Source organism: Sinocyclocheilus rhinocerous, unplaced genomic scaffold, assembly GCF_001515625.1.
Source record: "Sinocyclocheilus rhinocerous isolate Xijiao unplaced genomic scaffold, SAMN03320098_v1.1 scaffold287, whole genome shotgun sequence".
NCBI lineage: Eukaryota > Metazoa > Chordata > Actinopteri > Cypriniformes > Cyprinidae > Sinocyclocheilus > Sinocyclocheilus rhinocerous.
This window is the reverse complement of record NW_015633524.1, coordinates 755,922-779,612: the sequence shown is the minus strand read 5'-3', so window position 1 is coordinate 779,612 and position 23,691 is coordinate 755,922. Positions and strand designations below refer to the sequence as shown.

At 37.3% G+C, this 23,691-nt stretch overlaps 2 protein-coding genes and 1 pseudogene across 2 annotated transcripts; 2 read left to right on the top strand and 1 right to left on the bottom strand.

Annotated features, from left to right (window-relative positions):
* The first annotated feature begins 649 nt into the window (after positions 1 to 649).
* On the top strand, positions 650 to 3,545 carry LOC107744168 (membrane-spanning 4-domains subfamily A member 12-like). Its single transcript, XM_016557676.1, has 3 exons — positions 650 to 759; positions 2,660 to 2,716; positions 3,342 to 3,545. Exons 1-3 carry the CDS (start codon positions 652 to 654, stop codon positions 3,510 to 3,512), a joined length of 336 nt encoding a protein of 111 aa, XP_016413162.1. The 5' UTR covers positions 650 to 651; the 3' UTR covers positions 3,513 to 3,545.
* Positions 3,546 to 12,602: 9,057 nt separating this feature from the next.
* Positions 12,603 to 18,251, bottom strand: LOC107744148 (Golgi phosphoprotein 3 pseudogene; annotated as a pseudogene).
* A 1,645-nt stretch (positions 18,252 to 19,896) lies between these two features.
* Positions 19,897 to 23,105, top strand: LOC107744147 (insulin gene enhancer protein ISL-2A-like; the record flags this gene model as incomplete). Its single annotated transcript, XM_016557656.1, has 6 exons — positions 19,897 to 19,921; positions 20,061 to 20,250; positions 21,132 to 21,373; positions 21,666 to 21,919; positions 22,768 to 22,881; positions 22,960 to 23,105. Coding segments are annotated over 6 exons (942 nt in total), but the record flags the coding sequence as incomplete, so codon positions are not given.
* Between the last annotated feature and the right edge of the window lie 586 nt (positions 23,106 to 23,691).

The following is a 23,691-nucleotide window of genomic DNA, read 5'->3' as shown; positions in this document are numbered from 1 at the left end:
AGGTATAGTATTTTTATTTTTATTAAAGGTAGAGTATTCTGTTTTTTTTCCACGCCAATGGTCACCGGCCATTGGTGTTGATTACCAACATTCTTTTAAACATCTTTGTGTTCAGCAGAAGAAAGAAACTGATGTAAATTATGTAAATGATGACAGAATTCTCATTTTTGGGTGAACTATTCCACTAATTCCAGGTGAAAACTTTGCCTAGAATGGAAAGCAGCGAGGTCATATCAACTGACAAAGCTACAGTTATCATCCAAGTCAATCCACAGGTGGCACAACATACTGTTATTTCTGAGGATGGACAGGAGACCGGAGGAGCATATCACAATACGGCTCTTACAGAATTTGTCAGAGCACAACCAAAGGCACTGGGGGTAATGCATTTAATGATTCATCATAATTATGATTGATTTGGGGAATACTTTTAGTATCTAATTTTCTTCTGTGACAAAATAGAAAAAAATGTTGTCATAAGTCCTTAAGTGAATAGATGTGTGCATTTCTGTTTGTGTTTAGACTGTAGTGCATAAAACATTACAATACTGTAGATTTCCTTTGTGTGTGTGTGTCCAAACATGAATGATAATGTTATTAAAAACAAACAAACATTTGACCCTTTTCTGCCCTGTTTAGACTGTCCAGATAATGACTGGAGTGCTGGTTTTCCTATTTGGTATTTTACGCACCAGTGACTACAATTACGGTTACCCTATATCTGTCATTACTGGCATAACCTACTGGGGATCCCTTATTGTAAGTTTCAGTCAGTCACGTTCGACGTTACGTGACGAATTGGGATCTCGCCTGAGAGCCTAACCATCTTCGAGTGTAACAAAACAAGCCAATGGATATGTGAAATTTGCATTGCACACCGCGCCCCGCAAAGCAGGTATATGGAAGAGCACAGGCAATCGCACATTCAGCTTTTCGCTTTGGAGCTAAGTGTTTGTGCTTTAAGTAATCATCTGATAGTGACGAGTGTACGAGCATTTAAAAGTTCTTTATACAAGTGTGGGTGTGATGGCGCGTCAGCGGTGGTAGAAATCTTTACTGTATTTCCTGCAGCCTTTCAAAAAAGAGCTTCTTTGCATGCTGCAGATTGGAAACTGCCTGTCAGTTGTGCTGCGACCTTCCCCTGGGCACTTTAGCACTTAAAACAAAAAGAGCAGTTTCCCTAAAAGAGTGACTCAAATGTGACATTGCATCTTTTTAAAGATGCCATTAAACATGTCATTTACAGACTGTTATTCCTGGCCCCATCTGACAGTCACAATCACTGTCTTGCGTGCCTGGGCTTAAAGCACGCTGAGCTGGCTTTCGTGGATGAGTCATGTTCCCATTGTGGGAAGATGACCATTCCGATGTTGTGGTCAAAACTTGAGTACCTCAAACGAAGTGGAGTCCCTCAGCTATACCCCGACCTAGATCCTCCTTACGGGGGAGGACCACTTCAGCAATTAGCCAGGGTGGCCTGAGGATCACAGTAAGGGCTCCCCTGCCGAGTACAACTCCGTGGTGCCCTCACTTACCTCTAGTAAGCTGTGGAGCTTCCAGATGTGGTTGTTGGTCCTTCTCACGGGGGACCCAGCATCTCATTCGGGGCTCTGGAGGAGGATCGGATGTCGATCGCTGCATCGGAGGGTGAGCTAGACTCCTTTGGGGATGAAGACTTGGCTGCATCACCCCCTTCGGGGAAAGTAGCATTGACGGAGTCAGACCCAGAGCTGACAGCTATGCTTTCCCGGGCCACTGAGAGTGTCGGCTCGAGTGGAGGCCTTCTCCATCTCCTGAACATTCAAGGCTGGACGATTGGTACATGGGGGTGCATGTTGACCATCAGCATCCATCCCCGGTACGTTTCTTTGCGGAAGTGCATGACGAGTTCACTATGTCGTGGAGGGCACCTTTTGCTAGGCTAGGTTCCCACATGTTGTGATTCCCCCTTTGGGTGATCCCATATGTGTATTCTTCCACGGTACAGCTTACCTCATAGTGAGCCCGTGTCTTTTCCTGGCAGAGCTGCTCTGCCGTCTCTGCTTGGTATTAATTTCACCCGAGCTAGGCTGGGTCTACCACAAAGACCTTCCATATGTAGCACTGTCCTGATTGGCCAGTACATGCGTGTAATTTCCACATAATACCTCCTATATGCAGGATGTGGTCTTCGTAGTGTTCTCTTACAGGGGTACACTTCCCAGTGTTATCCAAATGTCTCACTGTACAGAACAGCAGTGATGGACACTTCTCTGTCTAAGCCCTGTCCTGTCTTCTGCCCCAGCAGGTGTGGGGGGATTTGCTGGCTTACGCAGGGCACTAGAAAGGGTAGCAATAGTGGCGCTTTGGTAGGGATCCCAATTCAAGGAGGGAACGGAGACGTTACGTCCCGTTGGCTCAATTGCTGTACCACCAATTGAGCAAATCTCGCAAATCTCACACGCCAATATCCATTGGCTCGCTTTGTTACACTCAAAGATGGTTGGGCTCTCGAGCGAAGATCCCAATTTGTCAGTCGCTCTGACATAATGTCTCTGTTCCCTCCTTCAGGGAACGAGGGTTTCATGCATAACCGAGACATTTAATTTTATGGTTTTAGTTTCTAGCTTCTGATTTTAATTTCTAGAATGAACATGAGCATGTCCTGTGTTTCTTTCAGTACATCAGTGCTGGCTCTCTGTCTGTTGCTGCGCAGAATAAACTTCATCCGTGTGTGGTGCGTACATCCAATGTGATGAACAATTTTTTTTCTTACATTGTTTGTGATGTATTCATACAGTATTATTCACATTACTTTTTTGCAATTTATAACACTAAAAGCACAAAGCAAGCCTTTCTATTATCTGTTGATTCAGTAAAGACTGCATGCAGTAGGGTACAATGGGGCTACAGGGTAAATTTTAATTTCGTCCCTAAACACAGTAGAAAACTAAAAAATAATGTGGCAAAAAACATTCTTAAGGGGACTGTTAGCCTCACTGATACATCAGCATAAACAGAATAAAAGGAAACCACGAGATTTCTATGGTAAACTCACTTTTACCAGTGTAGTCTGAAAACTGAGACACTTTAGGATGTGAACTAAAAGATATCTGACTCATTTTCAATTTACAAAGGTAAAAACTGCACAGAAAATATTTAAATTTCACAACTAATTACAAAGAAATGGCAAGTAACACAAATTGTGAAATTTATAGCAGAAATCATACTTTCCTGTAAAACATACTCCATTTTTTTTACTTCATATATATATATAATTTACAGTGTGACTTACAGCTGTTTTACAAGTATACACACCATTACTACTGTCACCCTTCATGTGTCAGCTTTTCTTCCTGCAGGTGAAAGGCTCTCTTATAATGAATGTGATCAGTGCAATAACTGCAGCGACCGCCATTGTTCTGATGAGCATAGAAATGCAACACCCTGCAAGGAACTATAGAAGATGTTACATGAATTACAGTGACTACGACACTTGTTTATTGATGGTACAATATAAAATACTATATTAATGTGATCGGTTTAAATTTATTTTTATTTTTTAATTGCAGTTTTATTTATTTATTTAAATAAATAGTTCACCCCAAAATGACAATGGTGTCATAATTTACTATTTTAAGGTAATTTTTCCTAATAAATATTGTGCTGCATACAATTACAATGAACTGGACATTTCATACTTCAAATAATGCAAAGACACCATAAAAGTATCATAGAAGTAGTCCATGTGACTTGTGTGCTATGTTTCAAGTGTTAGCTATATGTAAAGTGTAAAGCTATATGTATAATGCAATATTACTTTAAGAAAAAAACAAAAATTCATGGAATATTATTTGAGAAACTAATTTCATATGGGTATGTTGAATATTTTTTAGAGATATGAACTGGGGATCGTTGGAATATTGCTGGTGTTCTCCATCCTTCAGTTCATCATTTCCATCTTTATCTCAGGATTTGCCTGCAAAGCCAACAGCAACAATGACTCTACAGTGATAAATGTGGCACTGAAGCAGGTAAATGATTTAGTGATGACCACCAGGGTCAGTATTTTCCCCAATAAACAGTATGTACTTTAATTTTACATTAAACAAGTCACAACTAGGGATGTCCCGATCAAGTTTTTTGCTCCCCCGATCTGATCCGAGTCATTGAATATTGAGAATCTGCCGATACCAAGTCCTGATCCAATACTTGTATATTCCTAGTGTTTGATGCACAATACAAGTACATTAAAGTTAAAAGTAATGTGTGTGTGTACACATATATAGGATACACTCTCTATGTATGTAGTTGCACATACTGTATAAAGACATTGGTAGAATACGGGACTACTGAATAATGATGGGATTATTACAGGTTGAGTTAGACCCCATCAGCCTGTGCCATCTAGAGTTTCATGACAGAATTTTGGATTTATGCTACATACAGTAAAACATATCTTATTTACTCCTAAATAAAATACAACATCACGCTTTATTGTACACTACTTTTTCACTCTGCTAGACTGTTGAAGTGTGTGACAGTTTTCCGTTTGTTATTCCTCAAATATAGCTTATAAAAATAATTATTATAGTGTGTGGATGTTAGTAAAATTAAAACTGATAAGTCTGAATTTCTTCTGTACTAACATGTCTTGTCTGTTACTTCCCAGGGAAACTGAGTCACAGTGAGGAGATCCTACCGTTAAAAGGCTGCAAGGAATGAATAACTCGTATTGTTGCTTCTGTTGACTCAAGACATTTTTTAAATTTTATAAGTGTTACAGAACTGAACAGAAAAAAAGATAACTGAGAATTAAAAGTACATCAAATGATTTGTTTATTGACACAAAGACACTTTTGTGTCTCTGGTGTCTTTTATTATTTTAAACTAAAACAGTAATAATAATAAAATATATATAATATATATAAAACTTGTAAAATATTTATTTATAATCGAAACAACTTTTGCTGCTGCTGTTGACTTAATAGAGCATAAAACCATCATTAAGGTCCTTGCACACTGAGGCTGAAATTTTCATGTGTTTTTTCGTATTCGTCATCCTTTCCTATCAAAATTAGTGCTGGCTGAGAGTCGCTGGGTTAGAAAGATTGACAAACCCTGTACTAAAGGACCGAGAGAGATGAACAGTCTAACTCTATCTATCAAATACAATGCAAATGGTATCAGACATGTTCTTTGAAACAAGAACGTAATAGTCCCTGACTGTAATCCCTCATAATGACACACTTTGAAAACAATGGCAATCAACATTTTGTCAAAGGTCGTATGAAAGCATCCAGATGCAGAGTGCACTTAGAAAGAAATTAAATGCTCTAAAATGTTCTTTTGCTGCTTTCAACAGTTGGATACTGTCGGTGTAAAACATCTATTGTCTGCAAAAACAACGAGATGCCACACACACACTTCCAGACAGGTGTAAGAACCATCATCTGGTGTCAAAACTAGCAACATGCATCATTATATCAGTGCACTAAAGAACAACTGCTTAATTTAGATGTGAATGCCTCTTTTCTCTACATTTCAGCACTGACTTGTGTCTCAGTCTAATCCAGAGGTACCAATTGTGCCCTTGTGAAAAGTCCAGTTTATAAACTGGTAACTGTGCTTTTGGAACATGGTTTAGTTGGTAAGCTGGATATAGGCCTATTTGCTGGACCAAAATATAGTACTAATGAGCTACCATGTCTAAATACTAGCTATTGTTTCTGGTTCAGGATGATATAGCTACCAATTTGTAGGCTAGCAGCTAGAAAATGTTGTCATCATTTAGGCTACTAGCATTTTCACAAAACAGAATGTGTTTTGAAAGATGTCTTGACCATACAATGAAAGTAAATGGTGTCCAGTGTTGTTTGGACCTCAGCATTATTCGACATGAGAGAGAGTAAACGACAGATTTGTCATTGTTGGTGAATTATCCCTTTAAACGTGATTTCCCAGCAGAGTTGTTAAATTAACGCAGGTAATATAATAAGCCTGTCTAAATTGCAAATCAAATATCAATATACCGTATTGTCCAGATTCAGATTAAATATTATTTACGAGTTTACAAAAACTCGCCACTTAAAGGGGTCATATGATGTTGCTAAAAAGAACATTATTTTGTGTATTTGGTGTAATGAAATGTGTTTATGCGGTTTAAGGTAAAAAAAAACACATTATTTTCCACATACTGTACATTATTGTTTCTCCTCTATGCCCCGCCTTTCTGAAACGCACCGATTTTTACAAAGCTCATCGGTCTGAAAAGTGAGGTGTACGCTGATTGGCCAGCTATCTAGTGCGTTGTGATTGGCCGAATACCTCAAGCGTGTGACGGAAATGTTACGGCCCTTAACACACTGTGATGCCCTGTCCGGCCGGAGCGACGAGACAAAAACATTAAAACCCATTATAAACGAGGCATTTGTTGCATCCAGTGGGGACACTGTTACAGATTATGCTTGTAACACTTCAAAGAGAAAGGAAAAATTTAAATCGCATCACTTGACCCCTTTAAAGGATTGGGTTTGACTGAGTTTATATGTTGGGAAACAGCGCCACCTGCGGGTCAACCTACAATTTAAACACGTGTGGCTTTTATGGCAGTGAAGCTGTTGAACTGCAGGAGGTATAGCCTACTTTTCTACTACGTTTTCCCCAGCATGTCTTATTATTATGATTGATTTTTGGTCGATCCCTACTCTTTCTGGATCCATGAGGATATAAGTACAAATTTATGTTTTTGTCTTTATTCATGTCAAACAACTTAAGTGACCTTCATACAAGTAGTCTATAGAACAATGACATATGTAATCAAAACAGTAATAAAATAAAAACCAAAAGCCAGCAAAAAGAAACATTTAGGCCTATATAAGTTTAAGAATTGAATGTAATGCTTGACTTTTCAAAGATTTGTTTTATGCCCATCAAAGACAAAATATAGGAATTATATTTTTAAAAAGATTAACAGTAATGGATCCTTACCCCAAAATTTGTATTCATGAATTAAAAATGACCCAGAATTAAAAAATACATAAACAATGTACTCGAGAATATAAAGAAAAATATTAAATGTGTTTAAGCATAGATGTTTTTTCCTAAAAGCTTTCATACAAACACATTCACAAAACAGATGTACAATTGTCTCTTCTGTCACAGAAAGAGCTTTTTTCCCCTCAATATTTTTTAAATATACTTATTAAGTGTGCTATTACATGGGTAAATTTTAAAGGCCTACGTGACAAGGGTATATTTATTATATGTGACCCTGGACCACAAAACCAGTCATAAGTAGCACAGGTATATTTGTTGCAATAGCCAACAATACATTGTATGGGTTAAAATTATCGATTTTTCTTTTATGCCAAAAATCATTAGGAAATTAATTAAAGAAGTTCTATGAAGATATTTTGTGCCTACTGTCAATATATTAAAACTAAATTTTTGAAAACTTTAAAGGTGATTTTCTCAATATTTTGATTTTTTCAGATTCCAGATTTTCAAATAGTTGTATCTCGGCCAAATATGGTCCTATCATAACAAACCATACATCAACGGAAAGCTTGTTATTCGGCTTTCAGATGATGTATAAATCTCAATTTTGAAAAATTGACCCTTATGACTGGTTTTGCAGTCCAGGATCACATATATTACAAGGGTATATTATTTTCTTTTATCTTGTTTGTTAATAGATATTTGTGGGGAAAGACCAGACCAAATTACAGTTACTGTATAACTGCATCCATTGAAAAGATGATGCTGGAATAGGTTTTCTGTTGAAATTATAGCCAACAAAGTGATTTTTAATTTGTCATCAGTAGTAAATTTCCTCCATTGAGCAATAATAATTCCTCTGTGCTTCCCCCCGCCCAGTGGAGGAGTCCGGAACTACAAGATTATTGTGCTGACCATTACTTTTATATCAATCTTGTGTTCAGGTTATTCATTTTGTATTGACTTAGTACTATGTACATAGACAAAAGAATGATAGATATTTGTGGGGAAAGACCAGACCAAATTACAGTTACTGTATAACTGCATCCATTGAAAAGATGATGCTGGAATAGGTTTTCTGTTGAAATTATAGCCAACAAAGTGATTTTTAATTTGTCATCAGTAGTAAATTTCCTCCATTGAGCAATAATAATTCCTCTGTGCTTCCCCCCGCCCAGTGGAGGAGTCCGGAACTACATGAAATTATTGTGCTGACCATTAGTTTTATATCAATCTTGTGTTCAGGTTATTCATTTTGTATTGATTTAGTAATATGTACATAGACAAAAGAATGCATTATTATTTCTAGTTTTATTTTTATTTAATCAAATTAGTGAAAATAAATCCTCTGGCCTAAATTGTAGTTAATATTTTGTTCACCACTATTAGGTAATTTGTAGCCCAAGTCATAATAAACATTTTAAGCAATAAACATAGTTTTTATGATTCTCACATTCTTCCAAACGTAGGCTAAATGTTATCTGCACATGTGATAATGACATAGCAATCTCTTTGAACAACAACATACACATCGTCACATTACTAAATGAACACAGTGGATTGTTTGTTAGCTTCTTTTTCTTAGAAAAACATTAGTTTAGATCATGCAACAGCTCACCTCAATAACCAAGAGACACTTCCGTCTGTCTGAACAATGAGTTGCAATGCTGGAGGCATGTCTGAACAAGTGAAACTATAAGAGGGTTACAGGAAAAGGAATGCTTTCTTGTCATTGAATTTGTATATTTGATCACCTGATGAGGCTGGAAACTCCATTATGAACAAAACCACAATGATGTTAGGGAATTTGAAAGACAGATTAATCAATCAAATGAACTGAGTTAGAACTTGTGATAGCCCACACCTTAATTTTTCTCGACCCATATCACAAAATCTCTTCTTAACAGATTCAATGAATGGCAGTTTTGAGGTTAATTGACCTTTGTGTCCCTGGAAAATAATGATCTGATATTGTATTATGCAACATATCAAAGTTTCTGTGTGTCTGTTTGTTCATAATGGATTTGTGGACACGTCATTAATGTTTCTATTTGTGCATCAAAATAGTTGTTTTCAATTTGAAGCAAAAAGATAATTCCATCAGTAATTCCTAGATGTACAGTTCAGATGTCTTTGCTATCCACACAGGCTAATAGAGTGAAATCCTTCCGTTTGAATTCACAGAGTTGCTGTTATGACATATAGGCTACTCAATTATAATATGGCCAATTAAATATGTAGGCCTATATTAATATGCCTCTGTATAAGTCACAGAATACATTTACCTTTAAGATGCTTTGTCTGTCATTAGTTATTCAGTTTAGTTAACGGAAATTAACTTTAAAAATTTAATATTTTACATCAAAGACATTTTACGAAATATAGAAATATTATTATATATTATATTATATAAATTATATAAAAAGTTAATTGAGCATTTTGTAAAACTTTAGCTGAGAGGTTTCTTGCCCCAGGTGGGGGCAATTAATAATTCTAATCATTTTAATTATTTAGTTAAAAAAAAATACATTTTGTGATATAATTTATCTCTATTTCAATTAATAACACAAAAATAAATACACACTGTTCTTAAGGGGCATCTTCCCCCATAGGCCTATTACAAGATACATGGCCTTGCTATATGGTGTTATATTTTTGCTGTTATCGTTCTCACAGTGTACAAACTGTACTGCTTATGTAAGTAAAGGTGGTCAGTTGATCAGATGAACCGGACAGGTTCCCTCTCACGAAGAACAGAACAGGTAGACGCCATGTAAACAAAACATCATCAAGCGTGACGTGGACGGGAATTCTCAGATAGTCACGTTGTTTATTACGTCACTCTATTTAACTCTGCAGCTTCTAACTAGAACTATACTCCAGAGAAGTGCGTTCGTCGCAGTCAGACGCAGTCAACAGCTGGCGCTTGTGAATTCATACTAGGAACACACTTTTGGAAGCCCGGAACGTTTCAACTCTCTACGATCTGAGATGGCGAAGAAAGGTGAAACAAACTGACTAATCTGTTTAAATAAATTTAGTAAAATAGTCCGGGTGAATAAACTAACTTACTTTCGATTTCTTCCTCGTACAGAGCAAGCCGCTGTTGTCGAGTGCGCGCAGGAGCTGCGCAGAGTCGGAGATCTGCTCAGCTGGAAATACAGGTTGCTGGAGCTCATAACAACACTCCAGAAACAACAGACGGCCGGAAAAAGCTGAAAAAGACAGCTTTTGGGAAGGAATCTGTGAATACTGAACCAACGTGGACCCAACATCTCAAGAGGATTCATATCCGAAGACGAGGTGCGTCGTCTTCCAAAAACAACAACAACAACAAAAAAAGTTGAACAGGAATATGGCCTTCCAAGATGAAGACGTGGATACGATGGTCCTTGTGGACTTAGAAACACTGTGGATCATTTCTGGGCTCTTCTGAGCCATATTTATCTCTGGTCGGTTTCTCTGAGGGGTTTTGAACTGTTTGTCAGCAGGAAGAGTTTTCATTCATGAAGTCGAATGGTGGAGATCTTTACAAATGGACTTCTGCTTATTCATTCTCATAAGACTGTAAAAGTAGAGATGCTGTGAAATAGATGCCCTGTTTTGTAGCCTACTTATTATTTGTTTGTGTAACATATAGGCCTAGCCTAATAAATTGCAACCTATTTCAGTTTCAGACGTGGAAACTTGACCCCATTTAGCTAAAAAAAAAATGACCTGGAGACCAATATATGTAATGTGTTGTTTTTTTTTTTGAGGAAAAACTCAAAACAACTTTGAATATGTTGTTTGCAGGTGTCACTTTATGATATTTCATAAGTAATGCGGTGAAATTCATTTAAACGGTGACTTGTCCAAATTCTATTTAGGGACCGTTCCTTATTTTTAAATTTTTTTCTGAGGACCTGCAGTTGCATTTAAATTATTTTTTGTTGAATGATCCCCAATGTGCAAATTATGTAGGCCTATGTTAAGGAGTTGCCTATTTTAAAGAAGTATCAATTTTTATAAGCCATTTAAATTATTATATTTAAATATAAAGTTAAAGTTTGGGGCACAAATTGTCCAGGTGATATATAGGCTATTTATGATCTATAATACTTATAGGCAACACTTTTTAAGTGATCACAATGTAAATGTTCCTACTGTAGAACTCAATTTACTGTCAAAGCAATTGAAATGTTTAATACTTTCTGACTAATGTTCATGGTGTTTTCTGAAACTAATTAAATGTAATCAAGACTACAAAATAAACTGCCTGCAAGTTGATGTGTGAATTGTCCCTTAATTTTTTGATTTATTAGAACGTAAAACACAGCCAGTCTGACTCTTAAACAAACAACACCTATGAGCAGTTTTTTTTTCATTCGGTTTTATTCAGTAAATCAAGAACAGCGCAACCAGCGTAGACTAATATAAACTTAACCGGTTCTGTTCAGTGAGTCAAAAACCTTGAGCGCAACCACTTCAGTGTTCGTATTGATGGTAAATATGTTAAAATTAATGATTTTTTCCCCACATAATAAAACTAGTTGCTTGTACAAAATATGATAGTACACCTTAAGTATGATTACGATAGATTATTCAATTTAAAGCAGCTTCATGAATATTTTATAAAGCACATACATACCTGACGTGCATTTTTGTTTCTTTTTTTCCATTGGTTTGTAGAAGTAGAGTTTTAAAAAAAAACAGTAGCCCCTCAGTGCAGAACACAAGATCCAGGGGGATCCACATCTAGGGGGTGGAGCTGGGTGGGTTTAGGGATCAGGGGTTTTGCCATCCTTGTGCAAGACCTTCAATATGAGCAAAGTGATAAAATCAAAGTTTAAATAGTTTAATTTGACATGGCCACCTTCCATCTCTAGAGTGTTTGGGAGCTGCTGTCAAAACAAGCTTTTGGAGTCTCTCAAAGGTAGCATGTTTTTGGGGAATGTGGAATTTGTGCTGAGGTTTCATGGTTTGGGCATAAATTGCAGTAGCCTCTCACTGCAGAACACAAGATCAAGGGGGCGTGGTTGGATCCACATCTAGGGGGTGGAGATAGTAGGTTTAGGGGTGGAGATGGGTGGGTTTGGGGATCAGGGGGGGGAGATGGGTGGGTTTAGGTATATGTAAGGTGGGAGGAGTTGGATCTGATCCAACCACGCCCCCTGGATCTTGTGTTCTGCAGTGAGGACCATCTAAAAAAAACCGCCAAATTGTTTGTAGAAAAGGTACCTCGCCATCTTAAACACACCTGACGTTGTAATAATGACTTCCAATAATACGAACTTCACAAGAGGACAAGAGCGCATCATAATACTTCACTGAACTGAATCCATGAGAGCGATTTCTGAATCAACAATCAACTAATTTTAATGAACAGGTGAACTTGCTGTTCAATCTTATCTGAACTGCTCATATATGACGTGTTCGGAGGAAAAACTGTACAATTTTACCTGTAGCATAAGCAGTCTTGAGGTTAATTTACTCAGGTATGCATTCCTAATCATGCCACATTTACACCATGTTCTCAGTACACCAAATGAGCATTGACTTCATTCCAACTAAATCACAGCATTGAAAACTAAAAATCTACAAGAAAAGATCTGTGATACACAAAAGAAGGAGGACATCTAATATTCATATACCTTCCAGGCACTTAAAGATATTCCTTTATTATAGAATAAAAAGCAGATGTACAAATCAGGGCACCCATTTCACACCATCTCTACTTTTACAGCTCATTAATTATTGTTTACTAACAGTAAATCATCATGTCAAACACCTGCTTGCTTACACAGGAAGGGCATATCCCTATCCCGTGCTTTACCTGTCCTCTTTCAGAACAAGAGACAACCAAAAACAGGACAAACGACTCTGAAATATTGTGCTAACGGCTAAAGGAAGGAACAAAATAAAAATGATTAAAAACGCAGTATAAAATTGGAAATACAGTGAGATGAGAGATTATGACATGAAGAAAACCATATATATGTGATGAGACAGCTACATCAATGCAGTGATCACTATGAAAAGGCCTCGGGAGTGAAAGCCTTTCTAAAGTTGGGGCTCTGCTAGAGCTTGACTGGCCTTTTGCATGAAATGAATGAAGTTGTGAGGCAACTTAAACCCAGACGTTTGATTTAAGGTGTATTCGTGAACTTAATGCTTCCTTGACCTGTTTGTGGTGTATTGGAGTACAAAACCGGAGCCATTCGTTGTCAGAATGAACTGTGGATCTTGTATGGGAGAGATGAACCAGATTTGATCAGCCGAACAAAGAACAAAAAGGCTGAGAGTAATATAACAATCCCTATCAAGTTATAGTCAGTTCATACACAGGCTGATGTGAATCGGCAAGCAAAAAAACTAAAATATTAGCACACATTAGAACATATTATTCTTCGAGCATTTCTGGAAAGAAGACTTGCAAGGAAGCAGGGTCATGTATCTTTAAAGTACCAAAGAAAAACCGATGCTTGCTTTTCAGTCTTTTGAAATGTGAAATGGTTTATTTTCTTTCAACTCAAGACCCATTTCAGGTAGCAGAATTTAATAGAACATTTCCTGCTGATTATGCAAATACAACCGAAACAGGACCTTTTCATGTAACCACGACAAGGATCATCAAGCCTGTGTGTTTGGAAGAAGTGGCTCCTTATTCAAAGATACATGGAGTTTGAGATAACTGTAGAATTATACCAGGATCTGGATTAAGATTAGAGTCACGGCCTATTAAAGTACAGACCCTTTACAAACCACCTCCTTCAATGCGCTCATTTTTGTTCTTGCGTGAACTTTATGATCTAAGTGCATGAACTACAAGAAGCCTCACAGTGAATTGAAATCATGTAGCAACTATTGGCCATTTGAAGTAGACAGAGCAACACCTTTATGAAGGTCAGAGACAAAACTGTGACAATGAGACAAAGCCATTCCCTTTCCAAGTATCGTCATCATCAGCATCATCTCCTTCAAAATTTGTATTTCCATCATCACCATCACCAATATTAGTCTGAATCAACCAAGCTTGGGGCCAGCGGTCTGAGTCCAATGCCATGAGCACAAAGTTGAGTCCCTTTCGCTCTACTCTGGAGGTTCATTTGGTGAAAGCGGCCACCACAGCCCACAGCAGCTCGTTGGCGCCCGACTTGGCAGCTTCAGCCTCGGGCTCGAGATCCAGAAGCATCCGCACCCTCTTCATGGCCAGATCGTACTGGTCGTCCAGCAGAGGAGAGAAGGCATTCTCTAGAACATCAGAGGAATGTGCCAGGAACAGCAGCGCCAGTGCACGCTTATCCATCCGTTGGGGATCGTTGACCCATTTCTCCAGGACGGCCTCCTGGACCTTGCGCACCAGCCGCTGCTTGATGGTGTTGTTGGTGAGCGGGTGGGTGGTCATGTCAAAAAGCAGGAAGTTTTGCTTCTCTGTGGTGAGGACGCCCTTCTCCACCAAGTTCTTAGCCAAGCGCTCTCTCACGTTTCGCAACTGGTAATGCAGCTTCAACGGATTCCAGGTTTCACCTACAGAATGTAAAAATGGCTCTTGAAATGACTAGAACAACTGGACTGACCCATTTCTAGTACTTTGTTAAATGTGTGTACCTATTTTAAATCTTACAAAACCAATAATATCTTATATGTCAATATTGTCTAATACAACAATCTTATTTGCAAAAAAAAAAAAAAGTCTACATGACATCAAAAACACTTTGAGGCAACCTTTCATTTTGGGCGACGCCACAAATTCCTCCTATTTTTCAGGCACTTCCACCATTTGAACCAATGAAGTGCAACAGTCGTGTTCCGGGAATAAAAACTCTATTCATTTTCTCCGTAGGGGAATTGAGTTTTAACAATAACTTATAAACCTAAAATAGGCAAGCCTATTTTGAGCTCTGAGGTTGTTAATCTATATTTTCGTTGAAGCCATCAGCCCACATCATTTCAACTTATTTTTTTAAATAATCATGTTTAACAGCACAATTTGTGGTGAAAAACTATGACTTGTGATTCTGTATAGAAAATCCCACCAATCAGAGTTGGAGTGATCAAATTGCTCCATAAGAGCTTGCAAGGAATGTCCAATCCCATGAAGCACTGCAAATGATGTAATTGAGACAGCCTCGAATAGTATTTATGTATGTATTCTTATTTATAGATACAGTCAACAACTTTAAAGGGGAGGTCTAATGCTATTTCATGCATCCTGACTTATTTTTACTGTTAAAGAGTTGGATTCTCATGCTAAACATGGCCAAAGTTTCAAAAAACAAGTTGGACGTATGACAGAGTATTTCTGTGCAAAATACACTCCTTCAGGGTTCGTATAGTAGTATATATTTATTTAATGCCATGTCAGCATCTAAGGCTATTTTCATGGCAAAAACTATTTAAAAAATACAAGTATAACAAATACAATAAAAATCAGCAAACAAACAAACAAGTTATATTACATTAACATATGATAACAATTCTAAATGTTTTTCTGCCAAAATTATACTAAATAACTCTTTGAGTTCACTTCATAAAAGTTTTCTACATACATTAAAAGCTGGACAGTCCAATAAAATATGTTTGACAGAAAGAGGAATCCTGCAGAACATGCACTGAGTAGGGTCTCCACCTTTAAGCAAAAATGCATGAGTCAGTCTTGTATGACCTATGCGACATCTGGTAAATACCACTTGATCAAATGTAGTTTTAAAAAAGATTACAAATCTGTTTATAATTTTCGGATGTATTTCATGTAATTTATTATTTGTACATGTATCTCACTCTTCTTGCCACTTATTTAATATATAACGATTAATAATAGGTCTGAAGGAGGAATCTGACATTTGTTTACTTCCTGATTAAAAGCCTTCTTTGCAGCTGCATCAGCTCCCTTCAAGGGTTCGTATAAGGTTAATAAAGGTTTTTTTTTGTTTTTTTGGACATCATACAGGGCCATACTCAAATAAAGGGCGGGATTCCTTGTATGGGCACTTCTCCAGGAAGAGCGCGAGCACAGGTCAACCAGAGCGAGAGCAAGAGCACACCCATCAAGAGTGCTTCATTCGGACCACTGAAGTCATCGGCAGCGCTACACAGGGCTTACTTAAGGATTTGTCATTTTTTTTAGACCACGAAATCAACAGTCACCAAAAAAGTGTGTTTTTGGTTGTGAAAGAAAGATAACCTTGTTTAGCTTCCCAAAGAACCCAGCATTAAGGGAACAGTGGATGCTGTTTGTTTCTCTGGGGCAGCAATGGAGTTATGCAAGTATGTGTTTGTTCTCGGCATTTCGGTGACGGAAGTTTTATAAACAAATTAAATAAAAGTTAAGTCAATAAAGTTTTTGTCCTCGTTTTATTTATATCCATGTCACAGCTTGCAGATGATCGCTATGCAAAAGCTTCGGGTGCTCGTGACTTTTTAGCTCCGTCCACGATGCCTCCTCCAAACTGTTTTCAGAGAGAAGCATTAACCCAAACCCGTAAGACCTTCGTTCATCTTTGGAACACAAATTAAGATATTTATATTTTTTTTACGTTCAGTATGCGTGCGCTGTCTACTGAACGTAAACAACGCTGATTACATTGATTACGTTCTGGGGTACTCTCCAAAATGGCGGAAGGTAACTCGGGGAGAAGAACTGCTGAATAAATTATGTTATTATTGTTTTCTTTGCGCACAAAAAGTATTCTCGTAGCTTCATAAATTTACGGTTGAACCCCTGATGTCACATGGACTATTTTACCGATGTCCTTGTTACGTTTCTGTGCGTTGATCGTGGTAGTACCCTTGCCGTCTATTAAGGGTCAGAGAGCTCTCAGATTCCAATAAAAATATCTTAATTTGTGTTCCAAAGATGAACGAAGGTCTTACGGGTTTGGAACGATATGAGGGTGAGTAATTAATGACAGAATTTTCATTTTTGGGAGAACTATCCCTTTAACATGAGATTGGCTGAAACTGTGTGTGTTATGTCCCCTTTAAATGAATAGTTTCATATTTCTCCATTGTTTTGAATTTTATGTCATTCGCAATGCTTCGTGGGATTTGTAGTTCTAAAGCATAAAGAAACACAGAAAGCCATTAAGAACAAAGGCTTTTACATTTGTCTTTACAGATTTTTAAATACTTTGCTTCAAATCAGTGTTCGTAATGTGATTCACCTTGTAGCTGGTCGGTTTGGGTTCATGGCCTATAAAGCTTTAATGAACACTTTACTAAAACCCCAATAGCTGTTTATTCTATCAAAATTCCATTTCACTCTAAAAAGCATCACATCCCAGAAGTAGAATGGGTTGCGAACAATGTTTCATGTAGGGTTGGGTATCGTTTGGGGTATTTTTTTTTTTCCCGATACCGGTGCCAAATCGATACTTATTAAAAAAAAAAAAAAAAATGATGAATTGGCCATTAGCACTATAAGCACATGATATGTTTCATTCATACTGGACTCCAGAGGGTGCCCTCACACAGAAAATCCACATATCCAGACATAGAAGTAGCGAAACTCAGGAAATCCCTTATATGGACATTTGAAGTTATTGGTCTAACCTTTACAAGCTATGTTGTTTTGCAACTTTAATATTGAGGGACGTTGTAAAGAGTTACAAAATTTACACCTATACAGCTCTAGAGACCTTCGCCTTTCAGCCATATTTTACTAAAAAAAAACACACACACACGACTGGGACCCTTCTAGAAGGCTAAATGGTGAAGCTCTCCAGGACCAGCTGCTCTTAAGACACTTAATCTCTGTCGTATTACAAGATTTATCTAGTCCTTCAGTTACTAGCCGCTTCCTGGCGACCATTTGACTAACAAAGCCACAGAAGTCACGCCAAACCTCTCTATCCTTCAGTCCGAGCAGCAGCACCTCTTCCATCAAAGTCAGCCGCGTTTCTTTAGCGTCTCCCTTGTCGTCGTCGTCCTCCTCCTCCTCCTCTCCGCGGCGGGACTCATGCTCATCCTCGCCGGGGCTTTTCTCCTTCTCCGCGGCGTTACGCGAGGCCTCGGTCCGTCTCTGCACCAGGCCCGAGCTTCTCTGCGTTAGGGAAGTCATTGTTTGCACAAACCTAAAAACACCACCGTGTTTAACAGTCTTTTAATTATACATCCGCCAGAGCCGATAATGTCTATATTAGCGCTCTTCCGTGCCCTTATAACAGTTTCATAAATACACTTTCTGTTGACGTGGATGTTTACATGCATCCGGGACGTTCCTCCTCTTCCTCTCTTATTTCCTTATTCAATATGGCGGACATTGATGACGCAATGACGCATGTAATGTGACGTCAACGTGAACGTTTAAGTGAGAATCCTATTTCTGTGGGTGACACATGTATATTAATAGAGTGGATAAATCTGGTTTAAATGACAACGCGCTGTTGTCCTCCTGGCTTTTTTTCTCAATAAAGTGATATCTGTGTGTTAGGTTCAAATAAATGAAACCGTGTTCCTGTAAATAAATGTAGCTATAGAAATTAATAAATTCAAAAAGAATGTATTATGTGGAAACCTTAGCTGGTGGAAACCTCTCTCTCTCTGAAACCAAATAATAACGTTCTAGAAACGTTATTTTTCTAACCAAAAACTAACCTAAACGTTGCAGGAAGTTTTTTTAGTAACAAGCTAAAGATTGTTTATTTTTTATTTTTTTTATAATCATAGTAAAACCAAGAACGTTGCACTTATTTATTTGTGTGTGTGTGTGTTTGTGTTTGTGTGTGTGTGTGTGTGTGTGTGTGAGAGAGAGAGAGAGAGAGAGAGAGAGAACTTTCACACACTATAATCATTTAGACACACATTAGCCTATATGATCAGATATGTTATAAATCCACATTTTTATACCAGAAAATTTCAAAACAGGGCTAAACAATGTGCTTACTGTCATAAATCTATGGATATGTTAATGAAAATACCATTAAATATATTTAAATCTATTCAATTTCAATAAATGACACCGAGATGCAATTGAAAATTAGACAAAAAATCTCACATAAATAAATGTTTTAAAATATACAATTTATACCATTTATTATACCATTTATTTTACCATTAAATCTATTTAATTTCAAGAAATTGAATGAATGAATGAATGAATGAATGCCCTTTATGTGTTTATTAATCATGAGGAAAGGTCATGTACAAATAATAAAAAAAAGCATATTGCTTACAGCACTGTCATTATCACTGCAAGGAACACCGTCGTTAAAACACTTTAGTGTACCGAACTTGAACAGATATTCAATAGTTACATAATTCAGATTCTATTAAAAAATGCTTATAGGTGTCTGTGATGTGATTGAGGACCATCATATAGGCTATTGCCTATATCTTATCAGTTTTCTTTAATGAATCTTTATTAATATTTGTTTACATTTTTGGTACCCTGATATATAATTAAATAAGCAAGCATTCTCTATGTTATTTATTTGTTTATTTATGTATAATACAGCAATATCAGTTTTCCACATATTACCTGCAGTGGGTGTGTCGCAGTGTTAGTGGGCGGGGATTCCGCTGGCGGGTCATAATGTTTATTATTTGCAGAAGGCTACTCAAGTTCAACACTGAGCAGCTGATTGGCGCTCCTGCACTATGCGTCACATCAAATAAATAAAGAGGAGTGAGTGCCCAGTAGCCCCTCACTGCAGAACAAAGATCCACATCTAGGGGGTGGAGACGGTAGGTTTAGGGGTGGAGATGGGTGGGTTTAGGGATCAGGGGGTGGAGACGGGTAGGTTTAGGTATATGTAAGGTGGGAGGAGTTGGATCTGGATCCAACCTCGCCCCCTGGATCTTGTGTTCTGCAGTGAGGACCATCTCAGTGAGTGAGTGAGTGAGTGAGACGCTTACATTAGTGGCCCTGTAAATGTGTAGATCAATAGTGTCTTTCTTTCTCTTTAGTGTTTGATATAAAAGATAGCCTAACGGCATTCTGACATGGGAGATCCCCAGAACAGTAAGTTATCATTGATCAAATGTTTAACTTAGTCATAGCATTAGATGAGATGCTTGAGTAACTGTAATTAGTACCTTCGTTAAATGTCACTACAATTGATAGATTAGACATATAAATAATGTAATGTGTGTTCTCAAAGGAAGTAAGCTGGGTTCCTACTGCGTGGGTTGTGGGCATCAGATCCGGGATCGCTTCATCCTGCGGGTTTTCCCTGATCTGGAGTGGCACGCTCAGTGTCTGAAGTGCGCGGAGTGCCAGCAGTCTCTGGATGAGTCCTGCACCTGCTTCTTCAGAGACGGCAAGACCTTCTGTAAAGACCACTACAGCAGGTGCGTGCCGCTTTGCTTATCAGAAGTAAGTTACAATAAATCGAAAGGGATAATAACAAAAATAAAACTTTTTTAATTGTTTAGTTTAAGTGTTGGGCCAAACACTTTTACCTTTATAATATATTCCGACCTCCACCAAAAACTACAGGTGGTAAAGAGAAAGCACATGATGAATCAAAGCTTTTCCTGATGTAAAAACTTGGTGCACCATGACATTCACAAATACATCATTACACTCTTAAAAATAAAGGTTCCAAAAGGTTTTTCATAGCGATGCCATAGAAGAGCCAGTTTTGGTTCCCAAAAAGAACCTTTCAGTGAACAGGTTTTTCCTAGTGTGAATAACATTTTAATAATCTAAAGAACCTTTATCCACTGTAAAGAACCTTTTGTGGAATGAAAAGGCTCAATGGATGGGACTTTCATGCATTCTTTGTGGAACCATTGATGCCAATAAAGAACCTTTATTTTTAACAATAAACATTAATTTAACAACATAAGATGGAACATATGAAGAACAATTTCAGTGAAAAACCAAACCAGTATGAGCTTTTAACTGAGAATTCTGGGAATGTAAATTGTAAGATGTGTCTTCTTTTTCACTCCCATTTAACAGTATTTTACTGTCTATCTTTCCCATTAGATTTAGATTATAAGGTATCTTATTGTTGTTGTTATTGTTTTTTACGTTGACAGTCATTTGCCCTAGAATTATGATTATTATAATTAATTACATTTCCATGTATTTAAAAAAAAAATAGACATTGTATTCTTAAGTGCAATTTTCTTCCATTCAAAAAATGTAATGTTTGTGATCCATAGCATTCTGTAACAACTCCAAAAATTCTCTTGGCACTTTTCTCCTTTCTATTTTCTGTCAGATTATGCACCAGTAAATGTGCAAAATGCCACAAAGCCTTCATCAGCAAGGAGTATGTCATGCGAACACGAGTGAATATTTATCACGTCCAGTGTTTTCGCTGCGAGGGCTGCAATCGTCCGTTAGTCCCTGGAGATGAGTATGTGTATGTTCTGCAGGACGGTCAACTGCTCTGTACAGACCACCATGAGCTTTTTAACAAATTCATTGATAACCAACAGAAAGAGACTGTTGATCCATCTGGTAAGTGGAGTTTATGAACAAGTTATAACACTTATGAACAATATGGAATCACTGTTGAATTTTGTTTTGATTTTGCGTATTGATAGCGATGTTGTTTCAGTGTCTTACTTTTTAGCATTTGTGAATTCAGATTTCACTCATTTATCAACCTTTTATAACCATTTAGCATTACATTTTATTTCATGTTTTTTTCAATGTTGGAAGAACAACTGACATTACTTCAACCACGTTTTTGCTGTGTGTAAATGAGCAAAAGGCTTTGAGGTAAAACCTCTCATTATGTATCTGACAGAGGGCATCAAATCCACACCGTCCTGGTCATCGATGCCGAGGAGGTCAGAGAGATCCACACGTGTGAGGACGGTGCTCAGCGAGTCCCAGCTCCACATGCTGCAGACCTGTTACAGTGCTATTCCCAGACCGGATGCTCTCATGAACGAGCAGCTGGTGGAAATGACGGGCCTCAGGTTCCAGAACAAGCGATGCAAAGATAAGAAAAGAGGTCTGATGATGAGAAACACGCAAAAGCAGCTTGAATGCTGTCTGGTGAGTGAGCAGTTACTTACCCATAGTAACCCTGTAACTTTAACTTTTTATTTCAAAGGAATTACATCATGCATTTCCTCATATTAACAATTGTCCATGGCAGCATTTCATATGCGTCTGTAAGTTTTCTTAGTGGTGCATGAGCTGATGTGGCTTATTAAATTACTTTTTTTGTCCAAAGTGCTTTTAAAAATAAGTCTCTTCTGCTCACCAAGGCTGCATTTATTTGATCAAAAATACAGTAAAAATAGTAATATTGTGAAATATTATTACAATTTAAAAGAACAGGTTTTTTTATTTGAATATATTTACAAATGTAATCTATTCCTGTGATGATCAAAACTAATCAAAGTGTTTGTAAATAAATTTTTAATGTTATTTTTGTTTCAAATAAATGCTGTTCTTTTGAACTTTCGATTCATCAAAGAATCCGGAACAATTAAATCTATCACGGTTTCCACAAAAATATGAAGCTGTTTTCAACACTGATAATAAGAAGAAATGTTTCTTGAGCAGCAAATCAGCATATTAGAATGATTTCTGAAGGATCACGTGACACTGAAGACTGGAGTAATGATGCTGAAAATTCAGCTTTACTGTTTATCGTGTATTTTTGATCAAAGCATAAGCGAGTATAAGAGACTTGTTTTAAAAACATTTAAAAATCTCATTCATTCCAAACTTTTAACAAATGCATTGCATGGATGCATTTTATTTCTTATTGTACTGAAGACAAAAGCAATAAGAGATCCTGGAACAGAGAGCTCCTCTACACTCTAGCAGCATCTATGGCTTGGTTAGATTGCATTAGAGAACTCAAGTGGGTTTTGTTGTTGCATTCTCAGAAGGTTTCAGAGGAGCCGCTACTGCTGGACAGTGACTTGCTGATAAACCCACCATGGAAACTACTGACAGACTTCATTCTGCAGAAGGATGCTGAACACAGATCATACCAGCAATTGGTAAATATCAAGATACACAAAAGATGGCTTACTGACATCCTTTTGTACTGTTGTTCACTTGATTGGTTTGGTTTTCAGCTTTCTTTATCAAAGGAAGGTCCATGTTCCGCTGGAAGTGACGTTGTGTCAATATCAGCTCAGCTAGCAGACACACCCAGCAGCCTGACAGCAAGTCCTGCAGACATCAGCGAGTAAACAGAGCCATGCGGTGAACTCAGCCTCTCCCACCACTGAAACAGCCAGTGCTTGACAGTTAACTGTGAAAATGATGAGGGTCTCCTTTATATACACTACCTTTTAAAAGTTTGGGGTCTGTAAGATTTTTATTTTTATTTTTGAGAGAAGCCTCTTAGGCTCACAAAGGTTGCATTAATACAGTAAATTGTGAAATATTATTACAGTTTAAAATAACTGTTTTCTATTTGAATCTATTTTAAAATGTTATTTATTCCTGTGATTAAAGCTGAATTTTCAGCATCATTACTTCAGTCTTCAGTGTCACATGATCCTTCAGAAATCATTCTAATATGCTGATTTGTTGTATTTATAACATTATAAATGTATCTAATGTACCTTTTGATCAATTTAATGTGTCCTTGAAAAATAAAAGTATTAATTTCCAATCAAAAAACCTATTACTAATCCAAAACTTTTGAATGGTATATTATTAGAATAATAGTCAATTACTGTGTTTAAAGTTCATAATCTCAGGATTTTCCTGCTGGGATAGAGTTTGGCAAAGTATTAGTGCTCTGACTACTATTATTTTACCATGTATTTTTCAGTTAGAATGAATTGTTATTGTATTTT

Bases quoted from the DNA above. Each gene is read 5' to 3' on its own strand.
- LOC107744168 (XM_016557676.1), top strand. From the start codon at position 652: ATGACTGGAGTGCTGGTTTTCCTATTTGGTATTTTACGCACCAGTGAC. The intron at 760-2,659 runs GTAAGTTTCAGT...TGTTTCTTTCAG, and splicing joins CCTACTGGGGATCCCTTATT to TACATCAGTGCTGGCTCTCT. The intron at 2,717-3,341 runs GTGCGTACATCC...TTCTTCCTGCAG, and splicing joins ATAAACTTCATCCGTGTGTG to GTGAAAGGCTCTCTTATAAT.